The 16,013-nt window shown below is 42.7% G+C and overlaps 1 protein-coding gene across 17 annotated transcripts in view; it reads left to right on the top strand.

Moving 5' to 3' along the window:
- MYO9A (myosin IXA) overlaps nucleotides 1–16,013 on the top strand; it is a 140,834-nt gene that overhangs the window by 116,700 nt on the left and 8,121 nt on the right. For 14 of the 17 annotated variants that reach the window (XM_083411741.1, XM_083411739.1, XM_083411740.1 and 11 more), the window contains 11 exons: nucleotides 1,502–1,618; nucleotides 2,347–2,535; nucleotides 4,503–4,550; nucleotides 5,948–6,059; nucleotides 6,625–6,686; nucleotides 9,004–9,196; nucleotides 9,887–10,015; nucleotides 11,500–11,605; nucleotides 12,302–12,433; nucleotides 13,690–13,813; nucleotides 14,996–15,049. In XM_083411741.1, coding sequence (XP_083267867.1) covers nucleotides 1,502–1,618; nucleotides 2,347–2,535; nucleotides 4,503–4,550; nucleotides 5,948–6,059; nucleotides 6,625–6,686; nucleotides 9,004–9,196; nucleotides 9,887–10,015; nucleotides 11,500–11,605; nucleotides 12,302–12,433; nucleotides 13,690–13,813; nucleotides 14,996–15,049 — 1,266 coding nt within the window. The remainder of the gene's footprint in view (nucleotides 1–1,501; nucleotides 1,619–2,346; nucleotides 2,536–4,502; nucleotides 4,551–5,947; nucleotides 6,060–6,624; nucleotides 6,687–9,003; nucleotides 9,197–9,886; nucleotides 10,016–11,499; nucleotides 11,606–12,301; nucleotides 12,434–13,689; nucleotides 13,814–14,995; nucleotides 15,050–16,013) is intronic. The other 3 variants (XM_083411747.1, XM_083411743.1, XM_083411746.1) reach the window with 1 other exon arrangement.

Raw genomic sequence — 16,013 nt, 5'->3', positions numbered from 1 at the left:
CGAGTTACAAACGCCTCAGGTTACAAACTCCACTAACCTGGAAGAATTACCTCGAGTTGAGAACTTTGCCGCAGGATGAGAACGGAAATCGTGTGCCGGCAGCACAGCAGCAGCAAGAGGCCCCATTAGCAAAAGCACACCTCTAGTTAAGAACAATTTCAGGTTAAGAATGGACCTCCGGAACGAATTAAGTTCATAACTAGAGGTACCACTGTACATCAATTGTACACATGGTGAAAACCACACTATGAGTTCGTGGACAGTGTACACTTTCTGTATGCTTTCTTATGAAAAAGGAATAGCCTTGTAAAAAACAGCATCATTTGTGAAATTAATCTAGTTTAAATATGTTAGCTCAGCAACCTGAAGCACTATTTCTGGGTTAGCAGAGTTTGTAACCTGAAGCATATGTAACCTGAAGCGTATGTAACCTGAGTTACCACTGTATTATGAAGGCAACTGAATTCCAATTAGGCCACCAAAGCTGGGTGGAATGCACTTACTGCCTGGAGCCCTGTTTTGTGCTTTTCATGGAAGCATCTGTCTGGACTTTGTGGGGAACAAGAAGCTGGACTAGATTGATCTGATAGCTGGATCAAGCAGAGCTCTTAAGTTATAAATAAGTAGAATTGCTTATAAGATGGTCTTTTAATTGTGGGTATCTTACTAGTCTATGACAGGTCGCTTCCGCCTCACAGCGGGGGCGTGTTGCGCTCTGGTCTCCCGGACACACTTCCTCCCACCTCAGTGGGACGTCCCGTGTCACAACGAGGTGTCCTGGCCATGTCACAGCACTGAGCACCCAATCAGGAGGCTCGGGGGCATGGCCGGGATGATTTAAACCCCGGCGCGACACCATTTCGTTCCCTTTTGACCTCTGATATTGCAGTGAGGATGCAGGTGCACTGAGCCTCTGTTTCCTCATGGTACAGAAACACACTTCTTGTGCATTGTTGCATGGCCTCTTGTCAGTGGGGCAGGGACCACCAGTGTTGTGGAGCTGGCGGGCAGGTACCTCTCCTCATAGCAATAGCATCTCCAAGTGCATTTCTTAATCTTCAGAGGTGTGCAGGCATTCACGTTATATGCAAGAAAGTTAAGAAATGCTCTCAAAGTCCACGTTTGGCATGGGGCTAAGTCTACTCCTTGCCCCTAGTGAGAACAAGTTTAGCTCCATTTCAGCTGTGTCCCAAGTTGTAATTACCATATTTACTCGAAAGTAATGCACACTTTTTTTGGCCAAATTACGTCGCGAAAATTAGGGTGCACATTAGATTTGATGGCGCATTTACATTCACCAGTAAATAATTTTTTTGTTTAAAGGTTTTGAAAATTCAGGTGCGCATTAGATTTGATAGCACATTCAATTCATGTAAATACGGTAGCTCACACCAGAGCATGATGGCATTAACCTTATCATTCCCTCCACCTCTCAGGTTCTTTTGCTCATTAGCTATTGAAATTTAATGATATGGTTTAACTTTATTTTGTTGTTTCACAGATGAATGATCTTGATAGTGAGGACTGCCAAAAGGATACTCTGGTGGATGTTGTCTTTAAAAAAGCCTTGAAAGAATTCCGACAAAATATCCTCAGTTTCTACTCATCGGCTTTGGCAGTAAGTTACAGGGTTCCTATGTTATGAAGTGAAGAACTTTAGCTTGTAGGCTCTTGGTTGCTACCAGATTTCAAAACTTTGCAGAATCCTTGAAATATCTCATTCTTATTGCATACCAGGGTGACACATTAGCTCTCTTAAAAGTAGGAAGTGAATTAACATCTGACATCTTCTCTAGGTTGACTACAGCTCATGGTTTGTCTAGAGCAGGGGTAGTCAACCTTTTTATACCTACTGCCCACTAATGCATCTTACTTGATGGTAAAATTTCCTTGCTGCCCACCAGTGCTCAATGGAAGGAGGATTCAGCTTGTGCAATAGAACCCCCTACTCGCCTACTGCCTACCTAGAATCCTGAAACTCCCACTAGTGGGCGGTAGGAACCAGGTTGACAACCCCTGGTCTAGAGCAAGAAAACCCATGAATCCAGTTTGGGACATAACATTAGCCAAATCATGGCTTAGTTCACAGCAGTGTGGCGGCAGCAGGACTAGAGGGAGGAGCAAAGTGGCTGCAATGTTCTGTTCATCTATGTGATAACAATATTAAGAACAAACAAAGCTAATTAAGTTTATTACTTATAATTTGTGTTTGCACTGTTGCTCTACTGCTGTTGAGCTTTGATTTAAACTGATATAGTACTTGCTTTGTGTTGCAATATAAAAATAAATAAATTTGAAAAGTTGCAGATCGAACAAAATCCACTTTCACTTCTTTGTTCCTTATAGATGGGTGATGGAAACTGCATCCGGTACAAAGACCTACATGCCCTCTTTGAACAAATTCTGGAAAAAACAATGAGGCTTGAACAGAGAGACTGGCGTGAATCGCCTGTCCGGGTGTGGGTCAATACCTTCAAGGTGTTTTTGGACGAATATATGACAGAGTATATGCCTTCAAATTGTACTGCCTTAAAGGTAAACTGGTCCGACACATCCTACCAAATTATTACTCTTACATTGCACTGGAATAAGGATCACATTCTTTTTCTGTACCTTAAGAGCCTCCCTCTTGTGACCTTACTGCCTCTTAAAGCTTTGTTTTGTAGAAAGGGCATTTGTTGCTGAGGTCCTGGCGCTAACCACTTTCCTCGCAGTTTGTAATATCTCTCATAGTCTCCCTAATTAGTTTGTTAAATAACAAATGCAATTTGAAAAGGTTAGCTTGCAGTAATCAACACAAAATCTTTTAAATGGCTGCCAATCCAGAGCTCCCTCAACCTCAGTGCTACCTCACCCCACCCCAGTGAGCAGTGACACTACCCCCAGAAGACTGCAGCTTTACCCACACAAACCACACTCCACTGTTGCAGAGTATAACGCTTTACTGGAAATGGACATCTCTTTCACATGGTAAAACCTTTGTGCCTGGGTACTGTTCATCTCTAGAAAAGCACATGGATGAAGATAATTTTTGCAAGCTATTGACTGTAGCCTTCATTAGTCCTACACAGAATAGGCCCATTGAAATTAATGAACACAACTAACTTAGGTCCATTAATTTCAGTGGGTCTACTTTGAATAGGACTTAGTTGCAGGGCCAGCCCACCCATGAGGCAAGGTGAGGCAACCTTCTCAGGTGGCAGGATCCACAGGGGCAGCAGATCCTAATGCAGATATTTATTCAGGGCTGGCCTACCCATGAGGCAAAGTGAAGTGACTGCCACAGTGTCAGGATTTACCGGTGCAACAGATCCCAATGTAGATCTTCCATTACCCCTTCTTCCCTGGGAGGGAGGGGGACATCATTTGGGGGTCTGCCTCAGGTGCCAAAATGTATTGGGCCGGCCCTGCTTAGTTGAATACAATCTCATAGTTTACACCTATGTGCTCACATCTTTTAAATGGCTTCCATTCTAGAATAGAACCAAGTCTCTTGGACGGAGCTGGAAGCAGGGAAAAACATTCAGAGGGCAGATGTTAGTACTAAAGTAGTCAGGGCAGGATTGTTCTTTAATTTATTAGTCCCTTTGTTGGGTATCTTTTTAAAGGCATTGGTATCACCATGGCAGCAGGATTCTAGACCACAGCTGTCAACTTACAGATTTGAAAATAAGGGGCCAGCAGTCTTGAAAATAAGGGACCAGCAGCCAAAATAAGGGGCCTGCGGCCTCGCCTGTTCCAGGCACTCCAGTCTTCCTGTCCTCCTGCAGTCCGGTCAAACTCATGCTGGGTAGCTTCGAGAACACTGTCCAACCAACATTGTAACCAGAGGTTCAACTGAATAGAATCTGAATCACATGCACCACAAGGCCTATGCAGCCTCAACTTAAGATGGCTCCCCGGCCTGGCTTTGCACTGCAGTTTGCAGCAGCACGTGCAACAAAATGGCGTCCAGCATTCAAAAAACCTCTCAGCTTGCATTAACTAGCCACACACAAGGCATGCAAGCTCCACCCCCAGTTGTTCTTAGACTTCTTATTGGGTGAGCAGCACAACCAAGCAACACAGTTGGAGCCTCCCTCCTCCCTGGCCGGCAGGGAGGGAGGGAGAGGAGCTGCTTCCTTTGAAATTTAAGGGACATCATTTAAGGGACATTTAAGGGGCATCTATCAATAAGGGACAGCAGCGGGACATGGCGCTGGAATAAGGGACTGTCCCTTCAAATAAGGGACACTTGCCCGCTATGTTCTGGGCCCATCCAACCACCCCAGAGCTAATTGAGCAGTGTCTTAGGAATGCTAGAGTGCTGAAGGTTGGAAGTGAAATGACAGAGGGATGTACTATTATAGGAGATATCAAATGTCCGCCTGACATCAATTGGGCCCTTGAAATGTGCTTGTGAAGGATTGAAAGTTACTTGAGGAGGCAGACTGAACCGTAGGGGTGACTGGGAGAACAGATTCTGAACCTGTTAATTTCTGATTTAGCTCCTTCTGTTTCAGGTAACCAAAACAGAAAGAAAAAAGAGAAGAAAGAAGGAAGCAGATGTTGTAAGTTGAAAGCTTTTATTATTCTTTTATTGTTTAGTTGAAGTGCATTATTTTGCACCAAGAATTTAGGAAGGTCTGTTCCAGGAGTAGGGAACCTGTGGCTCTCCGGATGTTGCTAGACTACAACTTACCCTTGACCATTGGCATTGCTGACAGGGGATGATGGGGGTTATATGTGTGAAGGGCACCAGGTTCCTCATCCCTGGTCTACTCCCCCATAATGAACTCAAACACTACAACTACTGGTCCACAAGTTCATTAGATTTTGCTTGTGTGCCTCTAGAATCCTATTGGCTTTTAGTGTTGGAATGCAAGCACATCATTTTGCTTTGATATAACAGTCATAGAATGGCTGATAATTTTGTATGAACCATAGCTGAAACTAGGAATCACTTAACAGGCCATGGGTCCTGAACAAAAAAGTTGCATTCTTGTAGTCATAAAGGAATAAAGTGCTTTTATATATTTCAGAAATTAAGCAATCAGCTCTGTAACAGTTGTTCCACCTATCGAAACAACCCAGAGTTATAGATCAGGAACAGATCTTCACAAAGCATGTTTTTTGGTTAATTTTATAGTGGCTATAAGACAACTTTCATCAACTTGGTGCCCTCCAGTGCCAAGTGTTGGGAGTTGTAGTCCATAACCTCTGGAGGGGTACCAGGTTGGCCAAGGCTTCTGTGGGATAATGTACTGTGTATGGACACACACTGGTAATCTTAACTGAAATATGTAGAACATTGGGGCTTGCCTTTATGGACAATGGGATTCATAGTTCAATTTACTTCACTCTGCTTTTGGTGCTTATCCGAGTGACACTCTTCACATTAACTTGGCTGTGGTTGAATTTATAGATCTGCTTGCCCTAACAGCTATTTTTAGAATGAACTACAGACTGCAATTAGTTCACTTTAGAATTTGAATCATTAGACTACTGTCCTGCTGTTGAACACAACCAGATCTTGCTCAGCATCATTACTAATGACAAGAAAATTGGGGCTCCCCGGTTGCACAGTCTCTCGTAAACTAATATATGACAGTGGGAGAATATCAAAATCTCTTAATTATGAGCATCAGGGACTAGGATTCTCTGCCAGTACTCTGCTGATAACTTTCTAATGGTTGTAACTTTCTGGAGCAGCCACGGGGTTGGATGGATTATGAGTCTGATCAAGTAGGATATTTTTATATGTTAAATTATTTGGCATATCACATACATTCTGGGATCTCAGGGAGCCAGCAGGGCCAAGAATGCGCTTTTAGCATTCCACCCAAACAGTGAAATAGCAGCTGTCTGAAAATCTTTGGTATAGCTTAGTTTAGCTTTTTAGCAGAAGGGTAAAGACTCAAAACTGTTTTCAGCTGTCACTGAATGTCAAACTGAATTTTTCTTGTAGGTAGAAGAACATAATGGTCACATTTTTAAGGCCACTCAGTACAGCATTCCCACTTACTGTGAATTCTGTTCCTCCCTGATATGGATCATGGACAAGGCCTCTGTTTGTAAATGTAAGCATGAAGCGTTTACTCTTACTGATCTACTATGCCCTCTTCCCATCTGCACTCTTTCCTTCCTTTTTTTTAAAGCCCCCCCCCCCCTAGACATTTGTCTTGGATCCAAAAAGCATATGGAATATAATAGTGACTATTTGCATGTGAAAGTTTTCACTGTTTTCCCTCTTTGAAATCAGTGAGAAAAAGCAGCAGAAAGTCGTAGTGTACAAACAAACCATATTTATACCATGCTATTTCCCGATATTAGAATTATGCGTCCAGTTTCTAAAATCCACCCTGCCATCATCCTCTGCTTACCCCTTCCATGCCACAAAGTAGTTCAGGATGGGCACAGGTCAGCTCTACAGTCGGTTGCCAACAGTGAACATCAGAAGGTTGCATGTTCTGAAGGCCCTCCAAGTTTAAAATCCTGCATTTGCCCCATAGTTCTAATCCTGGAGGGAATCAGCAGGTGTGAGGGGGTGCTTAACCAATTCCCCCTTTTTAAATGCGTTCCTGTCAGCGTCAGCCACGATACAGCAGCATTCGAGTGTATTAATTGTTGTGTTCCTGATTTCAGTATGCAAGCATGCTTGCCACAGAAAGTGCTGCCTGAGGACCACAACCAAGTGCCCCAAAAAGGTAAGGTTTCTTTCATCTTCAGTTTGCAGTGGTTTTTCAGTATTCCCTGATATAACTTGCATTATTGGATAGTGAAGGACCTCAATTTTTGGTATAGAAAATCCAGATTGCTATGGCAAAGTGAGTCTTCTGCTAGGCTCTCGTCTTCAACTCTGCAGCATAGGTTTTTTGTCAGCCCCACTTACCACATGGAGAAAGCTGTTCATATCTTCCTCACAGTATATGGATAATGTAGGACCTGTGTTTCAACTGCCATAACATTATTGATTTTCTAAGGCCCTTACTATAACTTAAGTGCCTTAGTATTGACCATTTGGTTCCACGGCACCCACTAATTTTATACCCCTACTTTCCAGATAACTGAGTATTGAATATGAAAATAAGGATAATTAATTTAGTTGCTGACCTACCTCTAAACTGTTCCTTTCCATTTTTCTGTGTTTAGTTCATTCAGTCAGTGGCTGATGTGACTTTGGGTAATGTATTAGGACGTAGCATGGGCAAAACTGTGATATTTGAGATATCCTTTGAGATATTCTCAGGGTATATGTTTTTGTGAACCAGGGTGGCTAACTCTTTCTGTATGTAACTAGCAGTCTTTTTCTTTTCACTGTGAAGCCTGGAAATACATTTGGATGTATTTCTTTGAAGCAGTTTCGGTTTAAGTTGTCCCTGGTCTGCCCGACCCAACCTCCCCATCCCCCAGATTGTGCATGTGCTGTGTTGTGAATAAACCAGATTTGCACAATTTCTGATAAACTGTAGATGATACGTCATACACAGGGTACCAATTACTCGAAAATAAATAGGATTTTATTTATAATAAATAGTACAGCCATCTTAATCTAGCTGTTTTGCTGGGCCTGCTGTCAAAAATTTAGCAAACAAGAAATGAGGGTATTCCATCCAAGTAAAATCTAGATGATGTGAGGTTTTTCCCATACTAGAGGCTAAGTTGTTTGCTGCTTGGATCTTGTGTATCCAGAAAATCCAGAAAAAGCAAGCTTAGAAAGAATAATAGTACAGTAATGCTGGAACACTTGGCTTGAGATGATTTTGTTATACTGTTGTGGTATCAGAGATTTTATCTTCTTTGAGTCAGGGTTTTCCATTTTAAGAATGTTTCAAGTTTTTCAATGGTTACAGAAAATGTAACATGAAATGTGAATGAAAATGTTTATTGAACTATTCAGCCAAATCTCATGACTTCTGTGGCCTTGGGGCCTACCTTGTTATTTGGAAACTTTTTGATTAATACTTCCTGGCAATTTCAGTCTAAAGCAGTATTCTTATATCAGGATGGTGCTTCAATTCAGGAATGTATTTTTATGCCAAATTTAGAAAATATTAGCGGATCTCAGGCATTCTCTTATCTCCTGGTCACTTCATTTTAGGAGGGTTGCCTATTTTCCTCCTTTTCAGTGGCAGCCTTGTAGTTTTTTAGTGATAGTTTGCAGTGACTGATCATTCTTATGCCGTAATAAAGAGTGCTTTCAGCGCTGTCACAGCAAAAGTTAGACCATGCTGTAATCCTAAGGAGAAGAGTCTGTAATACCTCAACCCACTGTTTGACCCGTTTTCTTCAGGTGCATTCCTGCATGGATAGCCTTGTCCAGTGAAAATCACTCCTTTTTTATGTGTTAATTGTCATGTTGAATGAGAAAAAAGATAACCAAATGCTGGAAGATCCTGGTGTTGTGTCCCCTTTCTCATTCATTCCTTGGGTTGGGAACTCTTTGCACTTATGATCCAAGCTTGTTTTACAGCCCTGCACTTTTCCCCTCAGTCAGAAGCTCTTGTCTAGGTGGAAGGGTGGTCTTAACTGTTGGCTGCTGAGTCTTTAAATGGTACAATATATTAAAAAAAAACATGTCCAGGTCTTCCAGTAGCCTCTTTGGCTGTGTCACAGCCTAGTCATGTTAATTTCTCAGGCTACTGAGATTTAATAAATTTAATAAATAAATACATAAATAATAATAAAACTGGCAAACACAATTTCTAAAAATAATATCAAATTCTAAGAATAATATCAATTCAACAAACTCTAAAAACAATAAAAACCATCTATATACAAACTGTAAAAGCAACAAAAGAATTTCATCAGATAAAGGTTTTAAAACTCCACAACTGTCTTTCAATACTGTCTCCCATAGGTTTGAAAATTTTGCAATTGCTTGTTTCTAATGCTATGTGCTTCTCCCATGCTTGAACCTGTTACCAGGATCCATCCTAATGCATCCTAGGTTCACTGAACTGTGGGCAGTATTGATTAGTTGCCTCTTAAAAGACACTGATAACCTCATCTCTATTCCTCTAGTACGATCCTGAGCTTTCCTCGCGGCAATTTGGGGTTGAGCTCTCCCGTCTGACCACTGAAGAGCGAACAGTGCCATTAGTGTTTGAGAAGCTCACCAGCTATATAGAAATGCATGCACTGTACACAGAGGGCATTTACCGGAAATCCGGATCAACCAATAAGATCAAAGAGTTGCGACAGGGACTGGACACAGGTGAGGAGGGCTTCTAGAAAAGAGGAATTCTCTTCCTCCTGATGACATGCAACACAAATCCACACTGTTTTAGAGCTATGGGCTCAATTTGTTCATCACTCCTAATTATGGTTAAGGAAGCTTGACCAGACTTTGGCATAATAGTTGAATTGACAAATAATTTTTGACTATCAGCCAGCAGACCAGAACTGGGGGTGTGCTTTGAAGTAAACCATAGTTTGTGCCAGCTTTTGTTCGCTGTTTGAATGGATAAACTATAGCTATGGCCATTGTGTCGTCACCAAGGGCTTGTGGATTATAGAATTGGGTGTGCTGAACATAAGGAAGATGAAAAGAGATAAGCAGGTCTTGACAATGCGTTTCTGCATGTTTGCAAGATTGGAAGCTCAAACATTGGTTTGGACTCTAAAATCATAGTTGGCTATGATATTTGAAGTTGACTTTTTGTATTGTATATAAGGGTGACAAAGAGCTCGGTAGTTTCTGACCCATCCCAACAAGCAAATCCTTGAAAGCATCCTCTGTGCTGTGTCCATATGATTTTGTAACCTGTTCTTAGGAAGAGGGTTTTTGTCTGCCTCAACTGTTACCTTAGCATACAGCTGTTGGCCTGATCACTAAGAGGCAAAATATAATTTCCTTCTTAACAATTTTCTTCCAATCTGCTTGCCTCCCTTCTCTTTTAACTAGATATTGAGAGTGTGAATCTTGATGACTACAACATCCATGTCATTGCCAGTGTGTTCAAACAGTGGCTCCGGGATTTACCTAACCCTCTCATGACATTTGAATTTTATGAAGAATTTCTGCGAGCTATGGGTAAGAAAATGTGTACTTGCAAATAATGACTGCTAAAAATCTGCCCAAAAAAAGAACGCAGTTCTACTTAGGGGAGTTCAACTTCTTTTTAAAATACTGAACTAAAAAGTTTTATTTCCCATAATTGGATTGTACAGTATTATTTCCTCTCCCAGTTGATCATTTTTACAGCTTGCTTTTTTGTCCAGAAGAATATTTCCGTGCAAAAAGTCTGCAAGGTTGTTGTAGTATATTCCACTAGGACTAAACTACAGCAACACATTTTACATGGGGCTGCCTTTAGCTGTTCTGGAGCTTCAAGTTGAAGATAAGCAGAAATAACAGCAGGCGCTGTCACCATTATCACTGTATGCCACTTTTCCATAGTTAAACCATCCTCAGAGTGGTTGTTACATAACTACAAAAAAGCAGTCAAAAGCAATAAATGAAAACATCACAGTAAGTATACAGTAAAATTAAGCAATCCCCCCATAACTAACAATAAAGATACAAAAACATACCAATAATTAAGCATATTCAAAATTGAATACTGACCCCGACCCAAACTCCTAAACAATACCCTACCCCAGAGGTTTTCAACCTTTTTGAGTCCATGGCTCCTTTGACAAACTACATGATTTCTGTGATACCCCAATGGGGAAACACTCTGAGTTTCAGGAGCACAATTATGTCATCCCTTGCCTGCGAAGCCATCAACCCCTCACCCCTTTTTAGACACCCTCCCTTGTGGAGGCCTCCTTCAGATTCCTCTCCTCAGGAGTCTTCACCCACTTGCTTGCTTACTTGGAGGCCACCTCAGCTCTTGGCAACCAGCACCCCCTGGCCAGCCCTAGAGACACCATTTGCCTAGGGAGCTTGTAGCCTTTGGGAGGCAGAGACGCAGGAGGGCGTCCGAGGTAAGAAAGGAGGGACAGAGGCTGGTGCTGCCTGCAGTACAACTGACCACCATTCAAGGCACCCCAGGGTGCTACGATACACTGTTTAAAACCACTGCTCACCCCACTAGTCTCTAGACATTCTGAGCAGCAGGTTTTGCAGGCACAAAGATAAGATGGGCCCTGACCCCTTTCACAAGCAACAGCTTTTGTAGCTAGACTCAGTCCTCCCTCCTGGGCTAGTGGAAATAGGCTAGCGAAGCAGGGAGGTGGTCTATGTATGGGTCACTATATGCTAGCTGGGTTCTTTCTTTGCACTGCAGACACAAGTCAAGTGCTGGTTTTTAAGTCCCGCTAGCACCCTTGTTAGCAATGCTATCCCTGCGCCACATTTGGATTGCAAGAGCACTAGGAGGATCACCAAAACCTGAGCATTAGGCAGCTTCTGAGACACGTTTGCTGACATTTGGAGGGCTAGAGTGAAGCTGGTGGGTGTGAGAATGTGATGTCTAGCAACTGGATCTTAGATTTTAATTTGAAGAGGACTTTGTATTATTGAAGAATTCTAGTGTGTGTTCCAGTGAATTGAATTAAATGTGCTTTCTGCAGGTTTGCATGAGAGAAAGGAGGCCATTCGTGGGGTCTATTCAGTGATCAGCCAGCTTTCTGGTACTCATCTGAGTACCTTGGAGCGACTGATCTTCCACCTTGTAAGGTAATGAATGATAGTGGGATTTCCCCCTCTTTCCCTCAATGTATATCATCATGTAACATATATGTCCCCTATCTTCCTGTAAGCATCCTTATGCTGGCAGACTGCATGCTCAGAGACTTGTGCATGTATACTGTAGCCATGCAGTGTGGCAAGAAAGCTGCCTTGGATATCAAGTTCTGTGTGTTGTCGACTTGCTTAAAATCACACTGATTATGATCTCCCAATGAGCACTACAATCCAAGCACACACAGCAGCAGCTAGTCAGATTGTTCTAGGTAATTAGCCACTGTCCTTCAGTTCTCAAGCAAAACGTTAGAATTTGAGTCTTTACCCTGTGGTCCTCATGTTAGCGGAAAAATATTTTATTATTCTTTTTCTAAAATACTTGCAATGCTGAATGTGGCCAGCACATCTTATGAAGTGCCTAACAGGCCATAGTAATCGGCACCTTTGTATGCCATCAGTGCTGAGGTCATAAGTAGAAGAGGTGCGGCAAAATGTAGCACATGAATTGGGCTCTCATGTTTTAAGGAAGAACTTTCCCCACCGTCTTTGAGAGTCCTTTCCCATATCTCTTTATATCCCATCACCAGCATATTTGGTTTTCTTTCTCTTTAACCTGTGTCCAAACTTTGTAATTTCCAACTTTGTGCCTTCTCACAAAAAATGATGGTGTCATATTTTGGTGCTGTTTAGAATTGCCCTAGAGGAGGAGACGAATCGGATGTCAGCTAATGCCCTGGCAATTGTGTTTGCTCCCTGCGTTCTCCGCAGTCCAGATACTACTGACCCTCTTCGGAGTGCTCAGGATGTCTCTAAAACAATCAGGTAAAAAAAATAATACATGCTGCATTGTAATTTCTGAAGCCTTCTCTATAATGTGCCACCTCTGTGAGCCTGCCAGCCTTTTTCTGTTGCGCTACTTTGCTTGTGTGGGAAGGGAGGTACCCTCTGAAAGCTGAGAGGGTGGGAAAGAATAAATAGTGGATGGGAAAGAATAAACCTTTTACATAGGAGGGAAACCCCCCAGTGCCTCTTTCTCCAGGGAACTATATAGGGAGAAAGTTGCTTTTTACAGTTTTAAGGAGTCATGAATAGCCTTGTGAGACACTGTCAGCCATTACACCAACCCCACTCTAATCTTAGACTGATGAGCATGCCTAGTGATAAATCATACTTCATACCAAGGAAACAGATGAAGGCCGCTAACCGTACTGGGACTGGGAACAAAGATCCAAGGCTAAATGTGGGCATGTAGAGGTGAATAGCAATTAACACAGTTCTCTGAAAAGGCAACTGAGTGATAGCAATACAGAACTCAGATGTGCAGATTGAGAGGAAGAAGGAGCAGAGGTCGAGAGAAAGAAGGGTGAGGAAAAATCAAATGTGAAAGAAAGTGAGATCCATCACTTTCCTACCCACTCAGCTTCAGGCCATCTTTATGGTCCCATTTCTGTATGTATTCTCACTGTCTGGTGGGTATCTTGCTATTGATAAATTATTAGTAAAAGTGGAAACTTTGAAAACCCTTCCCCTGAATAGACTAAATATGTACACTTTCTATCTCTACCCCAATTTATTGTGTTCAATCTTCAGTCTCAAAGAGACTTCTATGTGTATTTAGTTGTACATGATGATGAAAAATTGCATTCTTACCTCCAATGGAGAGAAAAGATGGGTGGGGAGTGATGTTTTTTCTCTCCCTATTGCAGTAAGCATCAACACCCTTCTTCTGAAATGCTTCTAATCATACACACACTTGCAGAAATTCCAGGGTTGGTGCTTTTGAGGGGGCAGCCTTAGTACCTGCATACAATACACTGTGAAATTGTGGAGAATGTTTCAGGGGAATCTCTAAAGATGACCCATAGTGAGACTGGCCCTGCCAGTCATGTTGGTGGCAGGCAGGGAGTACTGCTGTGGAAATGAGATCCCTGAAATGGCAGTCATCAGAATAGACTTGGTCTGCCAGTTTCTCAGTCATAATGTTCAGAACAAGAAAATTTTCAGATTTATCTCCTTCTGTATACATCCTAAAGTCAAATGTAGCTCAGTTTTCCATCTTAACACATTTTCTCTTTCAGCTGCATTGAGCTGATTGTTGTAGAGCAAATGGACAAATATCGGGCTCGCCTTAAAGACATCAGTAGCCTCGAGTTCGCAGAGAACAAGGCCAAGAGCCGGCTCTCGATGATCAGGAGGTCTATGGTAAGGAGAAGGAGTGGATGAATTCCTGGCTGACCATCATAACAGGAAGAAATTTATACCAAGACCCGTGGTCTTCCTGTTCCCCAGTCAGCCCACATTTGTTAGTGTTACTTTCCTCTTCAAGCGAGAATTTGGAGATGATAGATTGTGTGTGTGTTTCAATGCAACACTTGTTTAATAGCAGATTTGTTTAATACAGTATCTTGGTGCTGAGAACACATCCATGTCTCTTCTCTCTCTCCCCCCCCCTCCCTCTCTCTCTCCTCTTCCCACTTCCCCAATCTCCTCTTCTTCATGTCTTTCCAAACCTTACACATCCTCAAAACCTTTTAACACACAGTTGAGTCTAGCACATAAGCTAAAGTTTGGCTTTATCCTGGATTGAGTCTTCAGAGCTGCAGATGTGTACAAAGCAAAAAGTCAGAGAAGGTGGGAGCAGTGTGTCTCTGGCATTATCCCACAAAGACCAACCCATTAGTTCCTTGGTGGGGGGCTGATATTTTTACTTCTCGTGGTTGCCTTGGTGAATTTGGGCCACTTTAGCTTGTGTGTAATTGGCCTTCCTCCATGAGCAACCCTTCTTAGCACCTGGTTCTCCTTAATCCTACAATGCTCTCATCTGACACAGAACAGGCTTCCATTTGCTTCCCTCCCACATGCACGTGCCAGTGGGAGAACCTGTGGTGAAGCTGCCATGCATATTTCAGTCCAGCACATGCTGAGCTCCTTTTAGCAGGTTGCTTCCTCTTGCCTCGCTGCCTTTCTGAAATATGAAAAGCTTGCACACTGTTAGCTGGGCTGCTGAGTTGAAAGGCAGTCTCCGGCGCTGAAATGGCCTGTGTTTTCCTCTGTTTAGAGATGAACACATGGCAGGCTTTGTAATGTGTCACATTATCTGCTTATATAATAGGGCTTGGCTAGTCATGTGGCAGGTGACCCAGTTACACTGCTGGAAGCAAGCATGGGCACTCTGAGTCCTCTCAGCATGCTGTATTGAGAACACACAATCAGCGCTAATCCACCTCTTTTATGCAGCACACAGTGGCTTGTGGTTTACTTATGCTTTCTCACAGTTGCAGCTGAGACCTGGCTTCCGTTTGAAAGCCTAGCGCCTCTTTGAGAAGGGTGATGGCACGTGCGCTCTAACCTACTCCTTTCCTTTTCCTATCCTCTCTAATCCAGAAACCTGTACTAATTGCCGTTAGATTTATGAGCATAACCCGCAGTTCGATCCCGGTATGTATCAGAATTGCATTGCACTGACCTTGTGCTGTAACCCTCCACTCATTTCAGTGCTGCTGCATGCTCCATGCCCCAACACACTTCATAACTCTGTGTGTGTGTGTGTGTGTGTGTGTTCGTTTGTTCTCCCTTAAACTGTCCTTGCGTTCTTCTGGTAGAAAATAGGTGCCAACAGGGAGCACAGATGAGGCCAGTTTTCCACAGGGGTGGCAGGAAAGGACTCTGAATAGTGACTGAGGTTGCAGTGAGCCAAGTACATTGCTTTCTTCCAGCATCTGATCTGCAGGTGGTCTCTAGAGGAGTGTAAAACACCAGCCCGTCTCTGCTACTGACGGAACAGCTTTCCAGTCACAGATTGAGGCTGGACTTCCAGGCAATTCCAAACAACTAAAGCAGGGATGGGGAACATATGGCCCTCCAGATGTTGTTGGACTCCAACTCCCATCAGCTCCAGACAGCAGGACCAGTGGTCAGGGATTACGGAAACTAGTCCAGCAACATCTGGAAGGCGCCACATTGCCTGTCCCTGAACTAAAAGTATATCAGAGTAAAGTTGGAAAGTTGTATTTGTGATTTGTGACCTTACCATTCCCTTGAGCTGGTTTCCTTACATTTTTATTTTCTCCTTTTCTGCCTTCTCTACTAACCCTTTATTTTCTTCTAAGTGATTTTTCTCTTCCTTGTCTTGTCCGCTTGATCAGTCCTTTTTTTCATGTTAAGATCCTAAGCAACAATTGCTTGGAAGAGGGCAAATTCAAATCCATCCTTCTGAAAAGCTATTTCGCCATCCAACTTTTATTAAACCTAACAACAACCACCACCAGCAGCAGCATAACCTTAGCTAGAATTCTCAAGAAGAACCAGAAAATAAGAAAGCGTCCATTACCCTGCCAGAGAGGGGCAGTGTAGGATTCTGCTTTCACCCTCTTCTTGCTAGAAGAAATGCCAGTGGTAATTA

The sequence above is a fragment of the Podarcis tiliguerta genome (genome assembly GCF_965153285.1).
Source record: "Podarcis tiliguerta genome assembly, chromosome: 14".
Classification (NCBI taxonomy): Eukaryota; Metazoa; Chordata; class Lepidosauria; order Squamata; family Lacertidae; genus Podarcis; species Podarcis tiliguerta.
This window is presented reverse-complemented; position numbering and strand designations above follow the sequence as displayed.